General features: G+C 44.5%; 1 protein-coding gene across 6 annotated transcripts; it reads left to right on the top strand.

The window, feature by feature from the left end:
• AK2 (adenylate kinase 2) lies at nucleotides 1-27133 on the top strand. 6 transcript variants are annotated; one of them, XM_054531391.2, is made up of 8 exons: nucleotides 235-409; nucleotides 12492-12617; nucleotides 15343-15453; nucleotides 15585-15679; nucleotides 22448-22520; nucleotides 23643-23838; nucleotides 24927-24975; nucleotides 26216-27133. In XM_054531391.2, exons 1-7 carry the CDS (start codon nucleotides 317-319, stop codon nucleotides 24929-24931), a joined length of 699 nt encoding a protein of 232 aa, XP_054387366.1. In that variant the 5' UTR covers nucleotides 235-316; the 3' UTR covers nucleotides 24932-24975; nucleotides 26216-27133.
• The last annotated feature ends 257 nt before the right edge of the window (nucleotides 27134-27390 follow it).

The following is a 27390-nucleotide window of genomic DNA, read 5'->3' on the forward strand; positions in this document are numbered from 1 at the left end:
TTCCCGCCTGACCTCCCGTCCTCCTTCGTGTTTTCCCGCCCACTCCGCACACCCGCCGCCCTTAGTCCATGCTGGCCCGCCCCTTCCTTATCCCGCACCAATTCCGTCCAATCAAAAGCAAACTTCCTCAGTATCGCCGTGCAGTTGGTAAGGTGAAGTGTCCGTCGTGCTCAGGGGCGGGCGGAACGGGCTGACGGACGCGGCGCTGGGCCAGTGTGAGCGGCGAGTGGGACGTGCGAGGCGTGCGTGCGTTGACCTGGGAAGCACTGGACCTGTGAGGTGTGCGAACTGGTGGCAGTGAGAGACTTCGGCGGACATGGCTCCCAGCGTGCCAGCGGCAGAACCCGAGTATCCTAAAGGCATCCGGGCCGTGCTGCTGGGGCCTCCCGGGGCCGGTAAAGGCACCCAGGTGAGCGGCAGGACTGGGCTTGGCGGCGGAGCCTGCTGAACTCCAAGGTCAAGGCGGCCGGAGATCTAGAAGCCCTGGACCTGCCCGGAGCGGGCCGGGGACTAAGGCCTGCGGGGAACGCTGGCTGGGGTCTCGGTTCTGGTGGGGCATTTCGGGGAGGGTCCAAATTGGAGGTCGGGGCAGTTTGAGTTAGGATTGGAGTGCCCGAGGGATTCAGTGTTGAAGTGTTGGGTTAGGGAATGTGAGGGCTGATTAATTCCACTAAGGGTCTAGAGACTGGAAAGGTTTGAGGGGTAGAGTGAGCCCTGGGCCGAGGCATCTGGATTACAGGCTGAATGGAGGCAATTAGCTTTATGGCCCAGGTTTCCTGCGAATTGGAGGTGAATTGTCCAGAATCAGGGTTACATTCCAGGCACTGGAGGTCGGGAGATTTTGATAATGATTTATGACTTAGGGGGAGGGGAGAAGGAGCATCTCCAACACGTGGGGCAGAGTGAGAGCTGACATGTGCTTTGTGAGCCAGTTGAATTGAGATGGGAGGAAACCTAAGGCTCTCCCTGTTTGAAAGTTGGGGGTGAATGTGTAGAACTGGTTTATAGCCTGAAGAGCCATGAGTCGCAAACTTTGAGTAGTGTCCACAATAAGGGTTGGGAGTGCTCATGGGACCTGGCTTGGAGTTGGGACCTGAGGCTACTGAAGGCTAAGCAGCTTGGGATGACTCAAATGATTTTAGATGAAAAGGAACTTGAATTTTTTTATTTTGCTTTTATTATTTTTGTTGGTTTATATCTTCCTTCCCTTTGGTTTTTATTTATTTTTTCCTTTTTTTATTTTGTTGTTGTTTGTTATTGTTGTTGTTTATAGGGAACTTGAAATTTTAACTTTATCAATCAACAGGTTAAAAAACAGGCCCAGAAAGGTCAGGTGGCTTTCCCAAATTAGTGAAATGAGTTTCATGAGCCTGAGACCTCAGGAGCCATGGAGTTAGAGTCTGAAGTTACCATCTGCCCTAGCAGGCAACAGGGGCCTCACTTGGGATCTGGGACATAATGGGGCCATAGATTAGGGTTGGGATCGATGATCTCATTTCGGATTTGGAAGCCCACAGGTTGGATTATTGATGTCCCCTTCTTGCTTGGGGTCTGGCATTGCCCCTGGGGCCCTAAGCCTCTGGCTCTTGCCTGTTGTTAGGCTCCAAAGAGGGAAGTCTGAGCTCCCAAATGAAAGGGAATCTGAGGACTGCCCTGTGCCCGCTTTTCTCTTCCTAGCACTTGCCAAGTTTTAAAAATCTTGGCAAACAGACCATCTTACTCATTCTTGGTACCCCTTGTGGCACCTAGCACATTACTTGGCCCTTGATGGGGTTAGTGGAAGTGGATGAATGTCACAGATTAATGTGGGTGATAAGGAAAGAAGTTCTGGAACACTCCATTCATTCCTGTGACCTGGGCACTAGGTCAGAAAAGACAACTTTCTTTTCTCTCCACAGACTGAGATGATTCTTATTTGGAGCTTACCTGTACCTGATCCCTTTATCCTTTATCCTCAGCGTTGTTGACATCTCTTTCCTGTTGCTGCCACACTCATTTATTGGGTAGTCTGCAGCTTAGGGAGGTTTAATCTTAGACTCTGCAGACTTTTGCTGTGAGTGATCAAGTATAAACAGAGTAGCTCAAGTGCTTCATTGTTTTTCTTTTTCTTTTTCTTTTTTTTGAGACAGGGTCTCACTCTATTGCCCAGGTTGGAGCGCAGTGGTGTGGGAGTACAGGCACATGCCACCATGCCCAGCTAATTTTTAAACAATTTTTTGTAGAGACAGGGTCTTGCTATGTTGCCCAGGCTGGTCTTGAACTCCTGGACACAGGTGATCCTCCTGCCTTGGCCTCCCAAAGTGCAGGGATTATAGGCACAAGCCACTATGCCCTGAGATTTTTTTCTTAACTCATATTGAAGTTAAAAATTTCAGTAATTATGGAACGGACAACCTATACTAGTATAGTACTGGGACAAGGGTTTTATAATTTAGCAAGCTATGTAACTTCTGAGCCTCAGTGTTCTTACCTGAAAAATGGGGATAATACCTACCTTGCTCATTCAACATTTCATGAGCACCTAACATTGGGGATAGAAAGCATTGGGCAAGACTGATAAAGTTCTTGCCCTCATCAACTAAACATTCACAGTGATACTGGAAGATTATGATATATATGTGTGTGTGTGTGTGTGTGTGTGTGTGTATCAAGCACCCACAACCTAGATGACAGCCTGTTATATAGTAGGTACTCAATAAATTTTGACTCCCTTTTATCTTAGTAACACATCTCCCTTCCCCTCCTTCAACTTGGATGTGTTTCAGTGTAAGACATGATTTATTCAGGAAGTTTAGAAGAACATTATGCTAATGAGTTGATTGATAAGGGTGCATGATGGTCAGAGTTGGTCAGAGAAGGCTTTGTAGAAATAGAGGAGATGTGATTAGAGCTGGGAGTTGAAAGGATAAGATTTACACAAGTCATTTAACCTCTGTACACTTTCCAGAGTTGGAACAATAGGAATACTGGTGGTTGTATGTATTTTTGTGGAGTTTAAAAAAAAGTTCAAGCCTGGGCAACATGGCGAAACCCCATCTCTACAAAAAAATGCAAAAATTAGCCAGGCGTGGTGGTGCATGCCTGTAGTCCCAGCTATTCAGGAGGCTGAGGTGGGAGGATCACTTGAGCCTTGGAGGCAGAGTTTGTAGTGAGCTGGGATCTCACCATTGCACTCCAGCCTGGGCAACAGAGTGAGACTTTGTCTCAAAAAAAAAAAAAGATTTTAAATCAGAGTTTGCAGATCGTAGCCTACAATAACATTTAGCCTGCAGACACATCCCATACACCTTAACTTTTTATTATGAAGAACTTTGAATACACAAAAGAAGACAGGATGGTATAATGAGCCCTTACCCAGCCCCAACCATTAACTGGTGGCCATCGCTTCTCCAGCCATTCTCCCTTTACAAATTATTATAAAGCACCTCCCAGGTATCGTAACATTTCATTTGTAAATAATATTAGTATGTATTGCTAAAAGATAATTTTTAAAAACATAAGCATAGTATCCTTTAAAAAATCAACAATTTTTATTCAAATTTTCTTTTGTGTTACCAATGTGATAATTTTAACTTTCTTTTATTTATTTATTTTTTTACAGACAAGGTCTTGCTCGGTTGCCCAGGCTGGAGTATAGTAGCCCAATCATAGCTCACGGCAGCCTCAATCCTCCCACCTCAGCTTCCTGAATAGCTGGGATTACAGGTGCATGCCACCATGCCTGGCTAACTTTTCTAGTGTTTTAAAGATGGGGGTCCTGCCATGTTGTTCAGGCTGGTCTTGAACTACCAGGCTCCTCCCTCAGCCACCCAAGTAGCTGGGACTACAGGCGTGTGCCACTGTGCCCATCCTTTCTTTTAATTTATAAGTTCCCCTTCTCTTTTTTTCTTGTGGTTTTGACGAAGAAATTGGATTTTTTTTTTTTCTTTTTGAGACAGAGTCTCGCTCTGTTGCCCAGGCTGGAGTGCAGTGGTGTGATCTTGGCTCACTGCAAGCTCCGCTTCCCGGGTTCATGCCATTCTCCTGCCTCAGCCTCCCGAGTAGCTGAGACTACAGGTGCCTGCCACCACACCCGGCTAATTTTTTGTGTCTTTAGTAGAGACGGGGTTTCACCGTGTTAGCCAGGATGGTCTCGATTTCCTGACTTCATGATCCGCCCACCTTAGCCTCTCAAAGTGCTGGGATTATAGGCGTGAGCCATCACGCCCGGCCCCAGAAATTGGATTATTTTTCCTGGGAGTATTATACCACTCTCTGGGAATTTTCAGTTGTATTCCTCTGATGTACTTAACATCTTCCTCTGCCCTATTTCCTGTAAATTGGTGGTATATACTTAATTCAATTCAGGTTCAATTTTTTGGCCCAACTACTTCACAGGTGGTGGGTGCTGTGCTCTCCCTGAGGAGGCACATGGTATTTGCTTGTCTCTGTGGTGTTTATAGTCATGCTGTTCAGTGTCTAGGTTCAGTAATTCGTTATGGATGGTGAAATGGTGGTATTCTAATTATGTCGTTCCCTGGTCATTTATTAGTTGAAATATTTCTATAAAGAGAAACTTCCCCTCATTTACTGTTTCGTTACCCCGTGATATGGTTGGTATAGAAAAGTCAGGATAAATGCTTGATTTATTCTCTTTGTCAGCTTTCAAAATAGTAAGTTGACCACAGAGCGTTTTCGGTTATGCAATTTCTCTTAAAAATCCAGAGCTCAAGTTTCTCTTGAGAAACCAGAAGACCTGGCAGTGATGCCTCCATTCCAGTGTAGCAGCAGTCGCTTGCAGTTGTGTGGCATTGCTGCTTTGGATGGTCTGTGTGTCTTCCTGTCCCCTGCACGGTCCTCTTCACTGCCTGTTGCTTACATTTGACTCATTTCATACAGTTGCATTGCCTGCTTGGCTCTCATTGGCAGATGTTTGCAATCTTACATGTAAAATCCCTAACCTGGGGTTAGTGCCTAGTGCCTGCTCAGTAATGTTTGTTTTCTTCCTGCTATACTTTGTTATACCTGCGTAACTCAGTATTTTATGTGCTTTATATTGCATGACTGAAATAATGTTTCCTTTTAAAACTCCTCACTTTTAACCAAAGTAGTTAAATATTTCAAAACTGCTCGCTTTTGCATCAATGTAATGTTTTAAAACATCTCTAATACCTGGGTTTGTTATTTTATTTAAATAACTTTATTTCCTTGCCTCCCTTTTGGGGTTGGATGCTCCTTCGGTGTGGTCAAAACCAAAGGTATGTTTCTTGGTTTTTTTGCCAACCCCTCCTCGTTTCTTCCATGTGTCAAACTTATGCCCAATTCTTCGAGGCCAGGCACGCTTAGGCAGTCTTATGGGTCAGATGCATCAGTTATGTCATTGCAGTGATACTTGCAACATCTCTGAGACCCACACTCTTATTTCCCCTTTTACAGTTGGAGAAACTGAAGTTTGAATGGCTTGTTCTCTAGGCTACATAGCAAGTAATTTACAGAGCTTGCATCTGAATGACTCCAAAGCTCCTGCTCTTTCTGCTGCTATCTACTGCCCCAGGTTAGATTTTTCTCCTACCCTATGCATGTCAGGAGGGTGTAATAATTACAACATAGTCACCCATTGCTCAGTTATGTGACAGACCCCCAAGCTAAAGATTTTACATGCATCATCTGATTTAATCCTATAACACTAGGAGATAGGTCCTTTTTACTAACAGAGAAACTGAGGCTCAGAGGCTTTATCTTGCCCCAGGACACACATGTAGTAAGTAGCAAAGGTAGGATTTGAACTCATGTCTGTCTGACTCTTGAGTAGTCATTATTTTACATTGTTGCTGTGTAATCTAGATGAAGAGGCAGAAATGAATATGAATGGAAAAATACATACAAGTGCAGGGTGCCACGTGGGAAGCATCAGATGAATGAATGTTGGGTTAGTTCAGGGATAGAACAAGAACTACAATTTGCTGAAGTTCTCCTATTCATCCTCCTATCCACCCAGTGAGGTTGGTAATGATTTCCTCAGTAAGTTAAGAGACAGCTGAAATGCAAACACAGATTTCTGTGATTAAAAAAAAAAAACTTAAGCTATAAGATACCTAGAAAAAGTGAACAGCTTGATTTATTTTACAATGTGAACAGATTTGTGTAGCTTACACCCATTATCAGGAAACAGAATATTGCCAGCACTTTGAAATCCTCCTTGTGCTCCCTTCCAGGAGGATAGCCACTAAGGCTCTGTGGGTTGTTTGTCTTAAAGCCTTATAGTGTCATGGCTAAGAGCTAGGGCTTGGTAATCTGGCCTGTTGCCAGTTCTTTTACTAGCTCTGTGATCTTGGGCAATTTAGCCCCTGAGTTTCATCTGTAAAATGCAGTTAAAAATAGTTCCTACCTCATGGGTTTATTATGTATTATACATACTAAGTACCGTAAAACAATGCATGGAAAACTGCTTGGCATGATGCAGATGCTCAAAGTTAGCTGATGTTAATACGAATCCTTAGGGGAAGAAGGGGTAGTTGGGGAGGTGTTTTTGTTTTAGGAGACAGGGTCTCATTCTGTCACTTAGGCTGGAGTGCAATGGCACGGTCATAGTTCATTGAAGCCTCGAACTCCTGGGCTCAAATGGTCCTCCCACCTCAGCCTCCTAAGTAGCTGGACTACAAGTACCTGCCACCATGCCCAGCTAATTAAAAAAAAAAAAATGTAGAAATGGGGTCTTGCTGTGTTGCCCGGACTGGTCTCAAACTTTTGGCCTCAAGTGATCCTCCCAAAGTGCTGGGATTACAGATGTGAGCCACTGCTTCCAGCCCAGTTAGGCTTTTGATGGGAGAAATGTACTCAGAAGTGTGCTACAGAAAAGGCTCAGACCAATATTGGAGCAAAGAGGGCATTCCTGTGGAGTGAGGAGCTTGTGTTGAAGTCCTTGGAGAGGCATTTATGCTGCGTATTTGGGAACCATGCATAAGAGCAGTTTGTCTGCAGTGGTGCAGGATGTAAACACAGGGCACTTGTGGAAGTAAGTTGGGAGGGCTGGGCAGGTTTTAGAAGTTGATTGTGGAGGGCAACTGAGTGCCAGGCTAAGATATTTGGACTCTTCCCCTATTGTACCACAGAGATGTTGAAGGCTTCGGAATGTGTACGTTTTGGAGGGTAGGTAGCATATCCAACAGTGTTTTGAGATATGATTCTAGCTGCATGTGTAGGAACATTGACAGCAGGAGTGACAAAGACTGGAGGCACAAAGGTGATTGTGCCAGGTATAGTGATATGCGCCCATAGTCCCAACTACTCCGGAAGCTGTGGTGGGAGGATTGCTTGGGCACAGGAGTTTGGGGCTGTAGTGTGCTCTGCTCATCAGGTGTCTGCACTAAATTCAGCATCAGGCCAGGCACGGTGGCTTGCGCCTATAATTCCAGCACTTTGGGAGGCTGAGGCAGGCAGCTCGCTTGAGCTCAGGAGTTGGAGACCAGCCTGGGCAACATGACGAAACCCCATCTCTACAAAAAATACAGTAATTAGCCGGGCATGGTACTGCATGCCTGTAGTCTCAGCTACCTGGGAGACTAACGCAGGAAGATTGCTTGAGCCCAGGAGTTTGAGGCCACAGTGAACTATGAACATGTCACTGCACTCCAGCCTGGGCAATAGAGTGAGACCCTATCTCAAAAAAAAAAAAAAAAAGTTCAACATCAATATGGTGACCTCCCAGGAGCAGGAGGAGACCACTAGGTTGCCTAAGGAGAGGTGAATTGGCCCAGGTCAGAAAAAGAGCAGGCCAAAATTCCCATGCCAATGTGTAGTGGGCTAACACTTGTGAAGCCACTGTGCTCCACCCTGGGCAACATAGCAAGACCTCATTTCTAAAAAAACATAAGAAGAAGATGAGAAGACTGGTGAATTTGGGATTAAACCAAATCTCTAGGACCGATAGTTTCCCTTTATTTCCTAGTTGTCAGGCCCTATGCTGGATGTCTTTGCATACGTAATCTTATTAAATCCCCACAACAGTTCAGCAGATAGACACTGTTTTCTGTTCTATGGATAAAGAAAACGAGACCTTAGAAAAGGTAATGTAATTCGTTCAGGATGACACAGTGAATAAACGGTAGAGCCCGTTTCCTAACCCAGATCTGTACCACTACAAAACCCAGTCTCTGCCACTACATCAGGGCTTCACAAACTGTATCCATCAGAACCTGAGGTGCTGCTTGAGAGCCACTCAATCATAAACTTTAAAGGTGGGCCTAGGAAATGCCCTAGATGATTGATAATACACTGAAATTTGAGAACTGCTCAGCCCACCGTGCTGTCTCTCTAGTGGTTTTAGCATTCCCATTAATTACCCCAGAGTCCTCCACCCCACACAGAGTTTTCATAGAGGTAATGAGCCTGTTTCTTGGGCTCAGCAACAGTTTTTGACTGACAGCAACAGACTATGACTGAGTGTGGGCTTCAGACCCCTGCTCTTCAAAGTGTAGTTTAGAGCCCAGCCACTCATCCAGGCCGGGAAGCTTGCTTAAAATGCAGGTACTTAGGCCTTACCCTATTGAACTAGAATCTGCATTTTTTTTTTTTTTTTCTTGAGATGGAGTTTCACTCTTGTTGCCCAGGCTGGAGTGTAATGGCATGATCTTTATCTCAGCTCACCACAACCTCCGCCTCCCAGGTTTAAGCGATTCTTCTGCCTCTGTCTCCCTAGTGACTGGGATTATAGGCATGTGCCACCACGCCCAGCTAATTTTGTATTTTCAGTAGAGATGGGGTTTCTCCATTTGGTCATGCTGGTCTTGAACTCCCGACCTCAGATGATCCGCCTGCTTCGGCCTCCTAGAGTGCTGGGATTACAGGCATGAGCCACCGCACCAAGCCGCAATTTGCATTTTAACAGCATTCCTCCAGTGATTTAGAGTCTGCGAATGGCTGCTCTAAAGCATAAGTTTGAAGTGTGAGGGGACTATAATAAAGTTATTTCATTAGGTTTCTGCAGCCTATAAATAAAGAGTAATGCAAAGAAGAAAGACCATGGAAGGAAGCCTTTTATTGATTGAATGCCTGCTGCGTGTCTGATGTTTTGGTACTTTATTTCATTTATCCTCATAAGAACCCTGTGAAGTAGTCATTATCCCCACTAAACTGATGAGGAAACTGACACTCTGAGAAGTTAAGTGCTTAGCCCAAGATCACACAGCTACTGAGTGCCTTAGCTAGGAATCAAGTGTAAATCTGTCTGACTTCAAAACCTATACGTGCTCTTTACAGCCTACCACATTGACTCCCAGGCAGCCAGCAGGAAATGAAGGAATTCGTTTTCTTTTCTTTTTTTTTTTTTTTGAGACAGAGTCTTGCTCTGTCACCCAGGCTGGAGTACAGTGGCGCGATCTCAGCTCACTGCAACCTCCACCTTGCAGGTTCAAGCAGTTCTCTGCCACAGTCTCCTGAGTAGCTGGGATTACAAGCACCCACCGCCACGCCCGGCTAATTTTTGTATTTTTAATAGAGACGGGGTTTCACCATCTTGGCCAGGCTGGTCTTGAAGTCTTGAACTCCTGAGCTTGTGATCCACCCGCCTTGGCCTCCCACAGTTCTGGGATTACAGGCGTGAGCCACCGTACCCAGCCAGGAATTAGTTTTCTTCCCTATTGGTGTGTGTTCTTTCATCTAGCTGTAGAATCCAATCACCTGGAACAGCGCATAAGAGTCCTGCAGTTTGGGAGTGATAAAAATAGAACAGGTTCTGTGCTAACAGCTCTTCCCTGTGGTGTTTTGGTCAGCCTTTCCACTTGAGCAAGCCTGACCTCCAAATTGTTTACCCAGGTTAATTTCAACAGCAATGAAAAAGATTGGCAGAAAGCACTCTCTGGATGTATGGCCACAGTGCCAGCCTGGTTTTTCATTGTCAGGGCTCCTGACATTCACTGGTTTTGCAAAGTACAGAATTTTGGTTTTTTGGGTTTTTTTGTTTGTTTGTTTGAGACGTAGTCTTGCTTCTTTGCCCGGGCTAGATCTCGGCTCGCTGCAACCTCCACCTCCTGGGTTCAAGCAATTCTCTTGCCTCAGCCTCCCAAATAGCTGGGATTACAGGCACATGCCAGCACGCCCAGCTAATTTTTGTATTTTTAGTAGAGATGGGGTTTCACCATGTTGGCCAGGCTAGTCTTGAACTCCTGACCTCAGGTGATCCACCGGCCTCGGCCTCCCAAAGTGCTGAGATTACAGGTGTGAGCCACTGCACCTGACCCAGAGTACAGAGGTTTTTTTGTTGCTGTTTTTTTGGTTTTTTGTTTTTTGTGAGATGGAGTCTTGCTCTGTCTCCAGGCTGGAGTGCAATGGCGCAATCTCAGCTCACTGCAACCTCCAACTCCTGGGTTCAAGCAATTCCCCTGCCTCAGCCTCCCGAGTAGCTGGGACTACAGGCATGCGCCACCATGCCCAGCTAATTTTTTTGTATTTTAGTAGAGACGGGGTTTCACCATGTTGGCCAGGATGGTCTCAATCTCCTGACTTTGTGATCCACCCGCCTTGGCCTCCCAAAGTGCTGGGATTACAGGCGTGAGCCACTGCACCCGGCCAAGTACAGTTTTTAATGCCTTCTCACTAGATTCCATTTTGCTATGAAGTCATTTCTTTGCTTTAACTGAATTGGTCCATTAATTACAAACCAGCCCTATCTATGTACCTTTTATTGTGTGCACCTGAGCATGCACCTAAGAAAACTCCCAATTATATAAAAATTAGCCAGGCATGTGGCGTGTGCCTGCAATCCCAGCTACTGGGAGGCTGAGGGAGGAGAATCACCTGAGCCCAGGGAGTTCGTGGCTGCAATGAGCCGTGATCGTGCCACTGCACTCCAGCCTGGGTGATAGAGTGAGACTCTGTCTCAAAACAAAAAAAAAAAGAAAAGAAAACTCCCAGTGAACTGATTTGTTGGAATCAGGATCTAAACCTACTTAGTTTATAAAACAATTAAACGGAAAAAGCTAAGATTGAGCTCCTTGAACTGATTATATTCCTTATAAATTCTGCATTCTTTTTTTCCCACTGCAAAGCCAGTGTTGAGCTGTCTAGGGTCTCTTCCTGTTCTAATTCTGCATTCTCATATATAATTCACCAAATATGAGCTCTTTAAGTACATAGTCTATGCCTTTTATTCATCTGTTTCCCAGGCTCCCGACAGGGTTCTTGGGAAAGGCATTAGTAAATGTTTTCTTTTTGTATGAATGAATATAGCATTAGGACAGGGGTTATGGTAACAGCCAGTGCCCACTGAGCGCTTACTATATGCCAGGGCCTGCATATACTGAATTCTATATAATCTTCTCATCAACCCAGTGATATAGATACTATTACCATCTCCATTTTACTTAGAGGAAATTTGAAACCTAGAAAGGTGAAGTGACTTCTTAAGTCAATTTTACGTAATGGTTAGTGGACCTGGAGTCTGCAAACCAGGCAGTTTAACTCTCAAGCCTGTGCTCTTGACCAAAACACTATAATGTCTCCTAAAACTAGTATGTAAATGCTTATTATTTGCCAATTGCTCTTTGTATATATCTCAGCTAATCCTCACAGCTACCTTCTGAGATGGAGCCTTTTTTGCCTTCATTTTAAACAGATAAGGAAACTGAAAAGTGAGGTGGCCACCATAATACAGCTACTTAGTGACAGGGAAGGAGGAAAACCCAGTTCTGCCTGGGGGCAAACTGCTCCTAGTTGCCTCCCTGACCCAGTAGCTGTAGTACAAGACAATTGTACATTCATCCCTTTGGCAAATGTTTATTCAGCACATGTTATGTGCCAGGCGTTGTACCAAGTCCATTATATACATGATCTCATTTAAACCTCGCAGCAACCATGTGAAGTGTTGGTACTATTTTTATTCTCTTTTTTTTTGAGACGAAGTCTCACTGTCACCCAGGCTGGAGCTGGAGTGCTGTGGTGCAATCTCGGCTCACTGCAGCCCCTACCTACCAGATTCAAATAATTCTCCTACCTCAGCCTCCTGAGTAGCTGCAATTCCAGGCGAGCGCCACCACACCCAGCTAATTTTTGTATTTTTAGTAGAGACGGGGTTTCCCCACGTTGGTCAGGCTGGTCTCGAACTTCGACCTTGTGATCCACCCATCTCAGCCTCCCAAAGTGTTGGGGTTACAGGCGTGAGCCACCATGCCCAGAAAGTCTTCCTACTTATAATGGGGAAACTGAAACTTATGTGTCACTAGTGTGTTGAGTGGAAATAGTGATAATAACTAATATTTATGACTGCTTCCTGTGTGCTAGTTGTACTGTTTTAAGTGCTTTACATATATTATTTCATGTAATTCTTACCATAACCCTATAATTACTGTATGTTAGAATGTAATATAAGGTACTTTTATCCCCATTACAGGTAAGGAAGTAGGCATTTGCCCAAGTTTACATAGCCAGTAAGTGGCAGAGCCAGCTTCACACCTAGGCAGTCTGACTCCACAGCCTGTAATGTAACTGAATCTTGGTTTTTATCTTCCTCTCCATAGGCACCCAGATTGGCTGAAAACTTCTGTGTCTGCCATTTGGCTACTGGGGACATGCTGAGGGCCATGGTGGCTTCTGGCTCAGAGCTAGGAAAAAAGCTGAAGGCAACTATGGATGCTGGGAAACTGGTAGGTTTGGTGGTACTAATGAGTGTTGATATTCCTCAGAATCTAGATCTGCACTGTCCAATATGGTAGCCACCAGCCACAGGTGGCTATTTAGATTAATTTAAATTTAATTAATGTAAAAATCATTTCCTCATTTGTACTAGCCATATGTCAAGTATTTACCAGCCAACACTGATACAGAACTTTCCATCATCAAACAAAATTCTGTTGAACAACCATGTGCTAGAGGGTGTTTTAACAAACTGGCAGATTATAGGAAATTTTTTTTTTTTTTTGACAAAGTCTCACTCTGTCACCCAGGCTGGAGTGCAGTGGCACAATCTTGGCTCACTGCAACCTCCGCCTCCTGGGTTCAAGCGATTCTTGTACGTCAGCCTCCCGAGTAGCTAGGATTACAGGCACCTGCCACCACGCCTGGCTAATTTTTATATTTTTAGTAGAGACGGGGTTTCACCATGTTGGCCAGGCTGGTCTCAAACTCCTAACCTCAGGCGATCCACCCTCCTTGGCCTCCCAAAGTGCTGGGATTACAGGCGTGAGCCACCGCGCTTGGCCTTATAAGACTTTTTAGAGTGCAAGTTATTTTGTTTGTTCTGAATTTATGGCACTCATTCATAGTATTCCTGAAGTTTTTCTGTGCTGATGTGTTTTGTTATATACCCAAATTTTAGAGCCAGAAATGAAACTGCTGTCCCTAGGCCAGAACTCAGAGATGTATTCAAGAGAGGATTTAGGAAGTCACAGAAGTGTTTTTTAACCTGCTTTATGGCTCTGTGTTCTGTTTCTGTAACAAAGCAATTACTTCGCAGTTGTGACAAAGGTAATCCTTCTTATTTGGGGACTATAATTGCATTTTCTCTCTTTTTTTTGTTCTGAGACCCAGGCTGGTGTGCAGTGGCGCAATCATGGCTCACTACAGCCTTGACCTCCTGGGCTCAAGTGATCCTCCCACTTCGGCCTGATGAGTAGCTAGGATTACAGGCACACATCACCATGCCCTGCTACTTTTGTTGTTGTTGTTGTTATTGTTGTTGTAGAGATGGGGTCTCACTGTGTTGCCCACACTGGTTTTGAACTGAGCTAAACCCAGGAGCAGTCCTCCTGCCCCAGCCTCTCTAAGTGCTGGGATTATAGGTGTGAGCTGCCATGCCCAGCCACATTTTCTCCTTCTTTAGGCCAGTTGACCTGATTGGACAAATACGATCTATTATTTTCTGGCACTAATCAAAGATTGCTAGATTAATTATAACTGAGTTATTCTGGAACTTGGCCTCTGAGAATCACCTTCAGAAGTCATTTTGTGCTTGGTCTTCTGGTCTTTTTTTATCTTAGAATGTTGGTTGGGGAAGGAGCTGGGCTTTGCTTTAATCCTCAAGTTACCTTCTGTTAGGCTTTGAGATTCTGTAGCTCTATCAAATGATACCTCTGCCTGCCCACCTGCCTGCCCATTTCTATCTAGTTTTCCCTTCATGTAATTGAATCTCTGAGTCAAACCAGAAAGCTAGATATTTTGGACTTTGAGTCTTGACAGAAGACTCTGTACTAAGAAAAAATTGAGATGTGGCAATGAGATTGCTTATCTCCAACCTTCACTTAGTTACAGAGTGTGTACTTTGTCCCCAAGTTCACAGTTAGCACCAAGAAATAAGAGCATTAGCTGCCAAGATGAGCAGGCTTCACTACAGGCTGGAGACTTTTCTTTCTATAACAGCCCAAGAGAAAAACCAGTTTCTGAAAACTGGGAGAAGTCCTTATTGGGGTTTTAGAGAGACTCAGAAGAATATTGGCTTAGGGCTGGACATGGTGGCTCACTCCTGTAATACTAACACTTTGGGAGGCTGAGACAGGCAGATCACTTGAGGTCACCAGTTCAAGACCAGCCTGGCCAACATGGTGAAACCCCGTCTATTAAAAATACAAAAAATTAGCTGGGCATGGTCGTGTGCGCCTGTAGTCCCAGCTGTTTGGGAGGCTGAGGCACGCGAATCACCTGAACCTGGAAGGCGGAGGTTGCAGTGAGGGGAGATTGTGCCACTGTACTCCAGCCTGGGCAACAGAATGAGACTGTCTCAAAAAAAAGTGAGGGAAGAGTGTTGGTTTGGCTCTTCAGTTCCTTGGTTCTGACCCAATCTTCCCAATTCAGTGAACTTCTCTGTTTCCTCATGTCCACGATGGCCCAGGTGTGTAACCAAGTACAAACATCAGTCACGTTACTGTTAGCCTAATGACAGCTGTGGAACAGGGAAAGCTGATGCCTGTGTTTTGGTCAACCCCATTCTCTCCTGGCACTCTCTCAGGTGGTCTCTCAGCCATTTGTCCTCACATTTCCTGTGCCTTGAGGATCACTGATTGCTGATAAGCTGTTATCTGACAGTTTGGACTCTCGACTCTAGTGGCAGGAGGAACCTTCAGGACCTAAGATACAAAGCTCTCCTGGTGAAGTAACAAGTAATGGAATCTGTCTTCCCTCACCCAGATTTTTGGGATACAGGGGAATTTCAAGAGACGAGAGTGTGTATTTGGCAACCACAGAGATAAAATTATGAAACTGGATCTTCCAAATGGAGCCATTTCACATTTGCTCTTATTTTTGCTTCTTTGGGTCCAAGAAAACTTGCTGTTTAGTAATAAGGTTATATACATAAACTTTTGGCTGTGGAGTTGGGCTAATGTCAGTCACCTAGGTAATGGATTTAACCAAGGCTATTTTGTTCCTAACTTCCAGGTGAGTGATGAAATGGTAGTGGAGCTCATTGAGAAGAATTTGGAGACCCCCTTGTGCAAAAATGGTTTTCTTCTGGATGGCTTCCCTCGGACTGTGAGGCAGGCAGAAATGGTGGGTAGCTTAGTTTTTATATTACTACTGCATGAGACCAAACTCTTGTCCTTTGTCTTTCTTAATTCCTTTGAAGGAGATGGGTCTAACTAAGCTCTGGTAGCTTAGGTGGGCCACACATTCTTTTACAGCTCGATGACCTCATGGAGAAGAGGAAAGAGAAGCTTGATTCTGTGATTGAATTCAGCATCCCAGACTCTCTGCTGATCCGAAGAATCACAGGAAGGTATTTGTCCCTTGAAGGTGCCTTTTCATGCTTCTCAGAGCTTTCTCAAACTCTGAGAATTCCTCTTGCCTAATCCTGGCCATGAAGCTTAGTGCCATTTCAACATGGATTGATTTTATATGGTGACATCCACTGAAGTGGTGAAATGGGATAGGGATATGGAAAGAAGAGCGAGGGATTTGAAGTCAGACAGCATCTCATTCTTGTCACTTTTTTTTTTTTTTAGGTGGGAGTCTAACTCTGTCGCCGAGGCTGGAGTGCAGTGGCGCAGTCTCGGCTCACTGCTACCTCCACCTCCTGGGTTCAAACAATTCTCCTACCTCAACCTCCCAAGTAGCTGGGATTATAGGTGTCTGCCACCAGGGCTAGCTAATTTTTTTGTATAGTAGAGACAGAGTTTCACCATGTTGGCCCGGCTGGTTTTGAACTGACCTCAAGTGATCCACCTGCCTCGGCCTCCCAAAGTGCTAGGATTACACGCTTGAGCCACTGTGCCTGGCTCTTGTTGCTTTTTTTTGAGACAGAGTCTCACTCTGTCACCCAGGCTGGAGTGCAGTGGCGCAATCTTGGCTCACTGAAACCTCTGCCTCCCCGGTTAAAGTAATTCTCCTGTCTCAGCCTCCCGAGTAACTGGGACTACAGGCATGCACCACCACGCCCGGCTAATTTTTGTAGTTTTAGTAGAGACAGGGCTACACCATGTTGGCCATGCTGGTCTCAAACTTCTGACCTCAAGCGATCCACCCGCCTTGGCCTCCCAAAGTGCTGGGATTACAGGCGTGAGCCACTGTGCCTGGCCTCTTGTCACTTTTTAACTGTGACCCTAGGCACATTTCTTAACCTCTCTGAGGCTGTTTCCTCATATGTAGAAGCGGGTTGATAACCTGCTTTGAGAAGCTATTTCGCTTGTTAGGTAACATAAAATGCATAGTTCAAAGCCTTGCCTGTATTAGGTGCTTAAGAAATGTTAATTTCTTTACATGTGTATCTCCTCCATTTTAGTGCTCCTTAAATCTGATTTCAGCTGGAGTTGCCATACTTTGCTGTAGACTTTTTATTAATTATAAAAATAATATAACCATCTGTACAAAGTTTAGAAAATGGAGGAAGAATTTGCTCATAGTACAGCCACTTTGTGTGTGTGTGTGTGTGTGTGTGTGTGTTTTAACGTTTGTTTCTCTGTAATAGCATTGAACACAGAAATGCCTCTGCTTCTGGACACGTTTGTTCTGACAGACCAACACTGCTTTAGGCTACAGTTTTCTCTACCCTATTTCACTAATCACTGCCATCTGCTTTGTGCCTTCCAGAAGTATAACAGAAGTTTTCAGCTGCAAATGGACCCTCCATTCCCTTCTTTATTGTGGGTTGTAGCTTTTTTATGTCTTTATCATTTTAATGGTGTCTCAGGAAAGTGGTCAGCCAACCATCTTGAACCAGACATCCATGACCATTACTTTTAATTGCTGTGTGATATTTCACAGTAGGTAAACCATTGTTTACTTATTTCCTTATTGTTGTACGTTTGTGTTTCTTCCAGATAGGCACTGTTAAAATGATACTATGGCCATCATAATGCATGTAAATTTTTGGATTAGGGAAAAAATGTTTTCTTATTTCAGACATTATTACTTTGATTTCCTAATGAGGTTGAACATCTTTTCCATGTGTTTGTAGTCCATACCTTCAAGAAGAGAGACAAACATGTGAATAGAAAGTACAGGGTTAGCACTATTATCCTGGAAAGCGATATGAAATACAGTGGGCTCTACCTTATATTCATTTTCTTTTCAAATGTCCAGGTTACATGTCTCCGGCTATTCCATAGGCTCCTTTAATGCAGGAACTTCTGTTTCTTTGTATCCCCACTGGGCACAGAGTAGACAAAGTTGATGTAGGTCAAGAAGCAGTAGGGTTAACAGTAAAGACATCACCAGGCCTGGGGTCTCTGAGGCACTAAGCACGTATTAGCAGAACCGGGTGATACTGGAGACCTTTGATTCTATGGGCCCAGCTTCCTGAGTACCTGCCTCCTGCATAGCATAGTACTAGACCCTGGGAGCAGAGGACCACGAGAGGCTCTAGGATAACCATATAGTAATGCCCATCTCTGACCTCAGAGAGTCATATATGAAACTTGGGCTGTTCAGTGTAGTAGGAAGTCCAAGAAGAAAGCCTGGGGACAGGGAAGAAAGGCTGCCTAGGATAGAGATAACATTAAACTCTTCCTCGATGAAGAGTATTTCAGTGAGCCTTTCCCAGAAGGGAGGAGAAGCCGGAATGAGTATGGGTTGGGCTTTCACTGAGGCTAGTAGCAGACATGTCTGCCCAGTGGTCTGGGGGCAGGAAGGTAGAAGGACTGCTGTTGAGAAGAGCTTTACTGGGGAGATCTGCCAAACCAAAGAGGGTAGACTTGACAGAGTTCAGGACTCATGAGAGATTCTTGAGCCACTGGGTGTTGTGGCAAAAACAGTATTCTAAGAACATTAGTTTGGTCCTGGTGTACAAGGTAAATTAGGGCAAGGAGAAACAGATAAGGATACCATCTAGGAGCCTGTTTATGATCCACATGATGTGATGGAGATTTCTAACTGAGGTTGGGTGGGAGAGAACAGAGAGATTCTGAAGAACAAACAGCAGTATTGCTGTAAAGGGTGAAACAGAGAAGATTCAGTCCCTCCATTTGGAAGTAGGTGGTTAGTGTGACTTCCTCCCTCACAGAGAGAAGGACCCCCTTCCTCACAGAGCATGTCACTGCTGAAGGTGTTTTTCCAAGTTTACCCAGCAGATGAGTGGCAGGGTTAGCCCTGGAAGCCTGCTTTCTGCCTCCTAGTCCAAAATGTTGATGGTTAGAAGAAAATGAGGCAGGAACTAGTCAGTTTAATACGGATCTTTTTCTTTTTCTTTTTCTGTTTTTTTGTTTTTGTTGTTGTTGTTTTTAAGACAGAGTCTCACTCTGTTGCCCAGGTTGGACACAGATGTCAGCTGTTTGAAGATGCTGGGGAATGCACCCCGGACCTCACACAGGATCTTTTTCAAGTCTGAAATGATATGGACCCATTGTAACAATCTTCTGAATTAGCTCTGACCTGACTTCTAGTAATTTTGAGTCATTGTTCTGTTTCTTGAATATGAATAGTTGGTGGTTGTAGTTTTTGTTTTTAACTTATTCAATATTGGCTCTCTCAAATCCTAATTATCCTACCAGTTGGCTCCCCGGTATTATCTTAATACCTGGTACCATCCCAGTTTTGTGGATGAGAAAACAAGTGTTTAAAGTGTCACACTGAATGTTGGGCACAGTGGTTCATGCCTGTGATCCCAGCATTTGGTAGGGACCTGAACAGGAGGATTACTTGAGGCTGGGAGTTTCAGACCAGCTTGAGCAACATAGCAAGACCTCATCTCTACTGTAAAGCAAAAAAAAAGTTAGCCAAGTGTGGTAGTGTGCACCTGTGGTGGTGGTCCCAGCTACTTGGGAGGCTGAGGTGGGAGGACTGCTTGAGCTAGGGAGGTCGAGGCTGCACTGAGCCGTGATTAGGCCACTGGACTCCAGCCTGGGTGACAAAGCAAAACCCTATCTCAAAAAAATAAAAATAAAGTATCACACTCACCGGTAGCAGTGATTGTAGATTCCCAGTCCTGATGGTACCTCCAAGCCAGGCTCAGTGGCTCATGGAGCTATTTTGGTTGGTACTTGAGACCAGTCCCATTTTGAGAACTTGGAGAGTGGGGTTTCTTTCATTTACCTTCTATGGAATGAGCCTTGTATTGTTTTAAAAAGTAGTATTTGTGAATGGCAAAAGAGCAGTGTGTGGGAGTCATATTTGTTGCAGCCTGGCTGCTATGTGCCCTGTGCTCTCTAGAAGGTAAAAAAATATCCTGGTCCGTTATCTCATGCCCCTAGCCCCTCCCAAAGTTGCTGCTGCTGAGCCCAGCAGCTTGCTCTCTCCTCTCCCTGGGTCTCCCAGTGGATGCCGTTTCTGAATGAATGCATCAGAGGAATCCTTCCAGGCACTGAAATAATGGAAGGTGCAACCTCACAGTACATGACTGCAGTCACAGGAACCTTTACTCCTCTGTCCAGTTGGCCTTCCATATCTATGGTTCCCTCATCCACAGATTCAAGCATTTGTGGATTAAAAATATTCAGAACAAAACCACCAATAAATATAACCCAGGAAAGCTGAAGAAAATAAAAAATAATACAAATTTTAAAATTCAGTACATCGATTCTTTACATGGCATTTACATTGTATTAGGTATAAATAATCTAGAGATGATTTAAAGTATGCAAGACAACCAGCCTGGGCAACATAGTGAGACCTCATCTCTACAAAAAATAAAAAAATTAGATCGGGCACGGTGTCTCACACCTGTAATCCTATAACACTTTGGGAGGCCGAGGTGGGTGGATCACGAGGTCAGGAGTTCGAGACCAGCCTGGCCAACATGGTGAAACCCCGTCTCTACTAAAAATACAAAAGATTAGCCGGGCGTGGTGGCAGGCACCTGTAATCCCAGCTACTCAGGAGGCTGAGGCAGGAGAATTGCTTGAACCCGGGAGGCAGAGGTTGCAGTGAGCCGAGACCATGACACTGCACTCCAGCCTAGGCAACAGAATGAGACTCTGTCTCAAAAAATAATAATAAAATAAAATTAATTAATTAAATAAAATAAAAGAATTAACCAGGCATGGTGGCGCGTGCTTGTAGTCAGCTACTCCAGAGGCTGAGGCGGGAGGGTCACTTGAGCCCAGTAGTTTGTGGTTACAGTGAACTATGGTCATTGCCATTGCACTCCAGCCTGGACAACAGAGCAAGACCATGTCTCAAAAAATAAAATAAATAGACCAGGTGCAGTGGCTCACACCTGTAATCCCAGCACTTTGGAAGTCTGGGGTGGGTGGATCACGAGGTCAGGAGATCGAGACCATCCTGGCTAACATGGTGAAACCCCGTCTCTACTAAATATACAAAAAATTAGCCAGGCTTGGTGGTGGGCGCCTGTAGTCCCAGCTACTTGGGAGGCTGAGGCAGGAGAATGACGTGAACCCGGGAGGCAGAGCTTGCAGTGAGCAGAGACCGCGCCACTGTATTCCAACCTGGGTGACAGAGCGAGACTCTGTCTCAAAAATAAAATAAAAATAAAGTACACAGGAGGATATGCATAGGTTATATGGAAATGCTGTACCATTTTATATCAGGGACTTGAGCATCTATGGATTTTGATATCCACAGAGGGGGCTCCTGGAACCAATCCCCCCATGGATACCAAGGGATGACTCTGTAGCTTATTTTCTGTACTGTCACCTCCCTCCTGCCCATAACCCAGTGCCACTTTATGCCATAAATGGACCATCTTGTCCCCCAAAATATGCTGTGATTAACAAAAAAGAAAGTAGCACATTTTACAGAGGTGCTACTTCAATAGTCTAAATAGAATTGAATATAATTTTTATTTATTTTATTTTTTTGAGACAGAGTCTTGCTCTGTCACTCAGGCTGGAGGGCAGTGGTATGATCTCGGTTCACTGCAACCTCCACCCCCAGGTTCAAGCGATCCTCCTGCCTCAGCCTCCCAAGTAGCTGGGATTACAGGTGCCCGCCACCCAGCTAAATTTTTCATATTTTTAGTAGAAATGGGGTTTCGCCACGTTGGTCAGGCTGGTCTCGAACTCTGGACCTCAGGTGATCTGCCCACCTCAGCCTCCCAAAGTGTTGGGATCACAGGCATAAGCTGCTGGGCCCAGCCCAAATATTGCTATAACTGCCAAATGGTGAAAAATATTAGGGAGCTCTAGTCTAATAGACCTTCATGAGAAAAGCAACCATTAGTTAAATAAGCAAACAAACACTTGGTTGGCAGAGAATTGAGAAACCACAGAAGTGAAGCAAGGCCTGGCTGCTGAGCAGAGCTTGTCCTGCCTCCTTTCCTTAAGTTTCTAGGCTCCTGTGGTGTGGCCATTCCCAGTCAGGAGCATGGCCTTGTTGCCTGTGGGGACTCAGCACAGATGCAGCTGCCCGCTATACATTCAGTGCCAAATAAATGCCTGTTGTTGAGCTCTATGTTCCATAACTTGTTTAATAAGTCATTTTTCCCGATTACTTGAATATTGCTCCATAAGGGTTAGGCTATCTTTTATCTGTGTGATTGAAAAGATGTGTTCCATTATCTGGCAGTGTTTGCATCCATGGGAATTATTTTTCCTGTTAGTACCTTCCTGGTTTTGTAACCAAACTAGGTTAGAAAATAGAGTTCATTTCTTTGTCCTCTGTCCCCCATAGCACTTTGTACAAATCTCTGTTAAAGGATTATCACATTTGTTATTTATTTCCACATTTGTCTCTCCCACTAAGCACTACTTGTGAGCAGGGATCATTACTCATTGCTTTGTAGCTTCTGAATTCAGCTTAAGGCTTGAATGGAATACTTATTAATGTTTGTTGAGTAAATGGGTGAACAGAATGGATGGCTGTGTGAGACCAGCACCAGAGTTCCTTCTCTCAAGTCCTGAATTAGGTAGTTATGCCAGCAGTTTGCTCTTCAGCCAGATACTCATAATAATGTTTGGTCAAAATAGGAAATATACTCTGCCGCTGGCATAAGCTCTCCTGGAAGCCCAGTTATTTAGCTGGATTTTCTGCTGGGTGCTGGGTCCTTGCATCCAGTGTCCCTATCTCGGCTTGTCATTCTGGAGTCCCCTAGAGTGGAGTGCAGGCGCGTACCGTCAGTTAACCTAACTCATATTCATTTGCTGTCTTTCAGGCTGATTCACCCCAAGAGTGGCCGTTCCTACCACGAGGAGTTCAACCCTCCAAAAGAGCCCATGAAAGATGACGTATGTAAACTCAGGACAAAAAATTTCCTTTTCTTTCCTTCCCCTTTCTTCACTGTTTTCTTTTTCCTTTATTCTTTCCATCTTCCTTTTATTTCTACCAATATTACTAATTTAGTCATGAAAAATAACACTATCAAGTAAATCACATGGCCTGTGTCAGATCTATTCAGTGTCTCCTCAGGTGGTTTATTGCTTGACCTCAAGGTTGCTACCAGTGGTGCTAGCTTTTTGCAGTGCCCAGATTGTACCTGTCTTCTGTCAAGAGCAGCCCCTTTCTGGCATCGTGGCCACCTAAGTGATCAGCTAATCAGGAGAAGTTTTCTTAAAAGCCTACAATTGGAGAGTGGGGAGAGTGTGGCACTGAAGAGAAGTTTGATGACCAGTCCTCCAGAAAAATATTCTCTTTTTATAGTTATTGCTGCTGTACTGTGTCCTGGGGTTTCATACATGGTCACTGCACCATTTGCCATAAAGAGTCTATATGGTCTGTTTTAAAGCATGCAGGCAACAGTAAGAATGTCCTGGGTTTACCTTTGTCCTATGAAACAAGTTCATCAGGTCATTTAGGTTCTATAAATACAGGTTCCAGAGCCGTTATGGCAACTTAGTCACATTTTGCAAAGTTGCTAATTCTACCATTCAAAGTTCTTATTTTACTTGCCACTTTTAGAGTGTTGATGGGTGACACTCTAGTAAATGCGCTCAATATTTAAGCAACTAAGATTACAATTGCTAATGTATCTTTGATTTTGATGTATTCTCCGGGTCTTAGGGGCCTTTTTGACTTCCTTACTTTTGACCCTAGAAGCATTTATCTTGGAAGCTGAATCGCCTGAGCACAAAGATGAGAAAGTCATTGCCTATCTTCCCCTCATGAGCCCCTTTCCTCACAGTTGGTGTTTCTGACAAACTCTCTGACTTCTGTTCACCAGCTGCTCTGCTCCTGGGAGTAGCAAAGTTCTTCATTGGAGAGGGTCTGGATTGCCTGTCTTTGTCTCTGATGGGCTTTGGAAACAGACAGCATCCTGGGTAGAGTGGTCCCATCTCAAATCTGCATCTGGCATGGAATAAGAAAACCTTGCTAACAGTCCCAGCCTTTCATTGCTGTCTTCCTGTTCTCAGATCACCGGGGAACCCTTGATCCGTCGATCAGATGATAATGAAAAGGCCTTGAAAATCCGCCTGCAAGCCTACCACACTCAAACCACCCCACTCATAGAGTACTACAGGAAACGGGGGATCCACTCTGCCATCGATGCATCCCAGACCCCTGATGTCGTCTTCGCAAGCATCCTAGCAGCCTTCTCCAAAGCCACATGTAAAGACTTGGTTATGTTTATCTAATGTTGGGTCCAAGAAGGAATTTCTTCTTCCTATCCCTGTGAGGGAATGGGTAGGAATGATAGGACAGGCAAAGAGAAGCTTCCTCAGGCTAGCAAAAATATCATTTGATGTATTGATTAAAAAAGCACTTGCTTGATGTATCTTTGGCGTGTGTGCTACTCTCATCTCATCTGTGTGTATGTGTGTTGTGTGTGTGTGTGCATGTACATATGTGTTCACTCTCCTACTTTGTAAGTTTTAGGTTAGGTTGCTTTACCAGCTGTTTACTTCTTTTTTGTTGTTGTTTTGAGACAAGGTTTCGCTCTGCCACCCTGGCTGGAGTGCAGTGGCGCGATCTTGGCTCACGGCAACCTCTGCCTCCTGGGGCTTAAGCAATTCTCCCACCTCAGCCTCCTGAGCAGCTGGGACTACAGGTGCATGCCACAACACCTGGCTGATTTTTGTATTTTTTGTAGAGACAGGGTTTCGCCAAGTTGCCCAGGCTGGTCTTGAACTCCTAGGCTTAAGCAATCCACCTACCTTGGCCTCCTGAAATGCCAGGATCACAGATGTGAGCCACTACACCCAGCCCAGCTATTTATTTCTTTAACCATACTTTTGATTTTATTTTTTGACCAAAATGAACTAACCCAGGTAATCTTCCAGGGACCGCAATTCCAGAACCTCATAGTATTTCTTCCATTTCCAGCAGCTGATTAGAAGTCCAGGATCGTGTGAAGTCAGGCAGGGTCACAGTTCCTGATGGCACATTATGGACAGAGAATTCCATTTTGTTTTCTAACCCATAATGAAAACCCACATGAGTCAGTGTGTGAACAGGGATCATTAATTTTTTCCCCCTAGGTGGAAGGAAAAAGGCACTTATGTTACAGGTTACAGAAATTACTGGGAGAGGATATCGTCATAAAAAGAGCAAGGCCAAATTGGAATATTTTTGTGATCTGCATCATGATGCTGAAAATAGCGATTATTTGGGAATTGGGTTTGAAAACTGAATTGTTGCCAGAGAATTAAACCAGGTGAAAGGTCCTTTTGAATTCAGATTGTCTTCTGAACATCCAGGCTGATCATCTGAGAGCAGTCAAATCTACTTCCCCAAAAAGAGACCAGGGTAGGTTTATTTGCTTTTATTTTTAATGTTTGCCTGTGTTTCGAAGTGTGAACAAAACAGTGTGTGATCTATTCTTGGATTCATTTTGATCAGTATTTATTCAAACCCAGTCTCTCTCCAGAACATAAAACTGAAATCAGATATGTTCTTTTTAAGCCCAAACCCTCTCCCTTCTAGATCCAACCCTTCACCCCTAATTTTATGATGGCTATAGCCATGGACTTCCCCAAGAAAAGATCACCCAGAAATAAGACCACCTGTGACAGTTACCAGCTTTTATTCATAACCTTAGCTTCCCAACTATTAAGTATTTTCTAAGGTCCCTGCTATGTCTTTTGGTCTCTGGTTTGATTTGTGGCAAACGGATGAAGTAACAGACTGCTATGAAGGACCACAAAAACAGCAGCCTCTGGAAAAACCATTAGAAAGTCAGTGGCAGATCCAGTAAATAATATCGCCAGCCTCAGCATAATCTGCTGCTGACTCGATTCAGTGGACTCTAAAGTGCCCAGCCTCCTGACCTGAGCTCTCCTGCCGTCTGTGAGACTACCAGAGGTCTTATCTGCCGTCCACATGGCAACTGGGCATGAGTACCTGGCCACCTTGCTTCCCTCTTTGCCTGGTTCAAGTGAGTGTCTGCTGCCTCTGTCCTGCCTTGTTTTCCTGGCTCTAAACCAACTCCACCCACTCTTAATGGAAACTCAGTCTGGCTTTGTGTGTTTCTGGGAAGCACATGACTTCTGGGAATGGGCAAGGAAGAGGAGTGAAACAAAAACTCAGCTATGTGTGCCTGGTCTGCAATTCTTCTCTGGGTGACAGTGGCATCATGAATCTTAGAATCAGCTCCCCTTTAACTAGGGACAATTGTAAGCACTTGGCCTCAATGTTGAGGTCCCTGAATGTTTGCTAATTGAATGTGCATGATCCTTGCCCAAATATTTGTCATCCATCCACATAGATTCACGTGTGCATACAACATGTACAAGTAATATTTGGGCTGCCCATAAGAACTAGAAGATTCATAGGGAATGCATATACCCTTCTCAGTATGGTTAGGATTCTGTTTTTGCTTCATTTAGTTCCAGAGTTCCTCAGCCTCAGCAGGTTCTGCTTTTACCTGTCAGAGAAATGTCCAGTGTTTAATGCATTTGGTTGCTGGGGCTTACATGCCAGCCTCCTCTGATATGTGCTTGGTTTTTAAAAACCCATTTTGTTCTCTCTTGTTTCCTCTCTATTTCAGCCTAGTATCAGAAGGCCAGGCGAGACTGCAACACTGCTCATCACCCCGCGGCGTGATCCCTGCTCTTAGGTGCTGGGCAGAAGGGAAGGGTGGTCAGGGTGAGGATGGTGAGGGAGGGCTGGTGAGGGGCTCAGAGGAATACTTGGAACAACAGCAGTGTTATTGTAGTGTGGCAGTTTCTTTTATACATAGGTGAGAGTTTTTAAAGTATAAGGGAAAAATTAATTTTTTAAAAAACACCATGCTTGGAGGGTGGGGGTAGAAATAGAGAGACACAATATTATTTCTAAGGAATCGGGTTTTCATTTACTCTGGACTGGTGAAAATATTTTTAAAGCCAGTGCTCTAAGACCTCAGCTTTTATCTCAGAACCCCATGGGTTCCAGACCAAGAGTACAGGAAATCAAATTGTTGTCCTGTCTGTCTATAGCTTGGAACAGGGAGGCTTTGATTACTGACCCTTGTTCCACACACTGTAAGATCAAAAAACCATCTCCACATTTGAAAGAGATGTAAGGTGTATTCATAGGGATGGTGGCTCAACAAATCAAGCAAACTGGAATCAAGGGGAGGGGGAAGGGAATGAAATGGAAAGGGAGGCTGATTCCCTTCCCCTGACTTACCACTAATTTACTAGGCTACCTACTCTCATGAGTAACCTCTCACAGCTACCCAGCACGTGCCACAATCCTATGCTCTTGCCTTCTTTTATCTGCAGTGTGTGAAGGGACTCTTTTAAATAAATGAGCAAGTGTCCTAAGCTATGTCATCCAAAGATTGTCCTTTCCATTCTCAAATCCTGTGACTGAGATCACTCAACAGCACTGTGATGTATTATTTTCAATGAGGTGCCTTTCTTAACTGACCAAATGCTGCCTTGTTTGGCCCCTAAATCAATAAAATATGTTAAAATTTGTATCCCCTGTTGTGGCATTTTTTTTAGATAATCTAAGCTAGAAAAATGACATTGAATTCTAGACCTGGCTGGAAGGAAAAGAAGCCCTTTCTTGTGGTCGCTGGCAGCTGTGTGGTAGGGAGATCCAAGTATGTGCACATGAGATAAGCCTGCAACCTCTTGACCTTCAGCTCCTATGCAGGCTTCTCTTGAGCCCAGAGACAAGGCAGCTTGGTCTAGTGGAGATAGCACTGTGCTTGGAGTTCAGGGGACCTAGGAC

Source organism: Pongo abelii, chromosome 1 (assembly GCF_028885655.2).
Source record: "Pongo abelii isolate AG06213 chromosome 1, NHGRI_mPonAbe1-v2.0_pri, whole genome shotgun sequence".
NCBI classification, from domain to species: Eukaryota; Metazoa; Chordata; class Mammalia; order Primates; family Hominidae; genus Pongo; species Pongo abelii.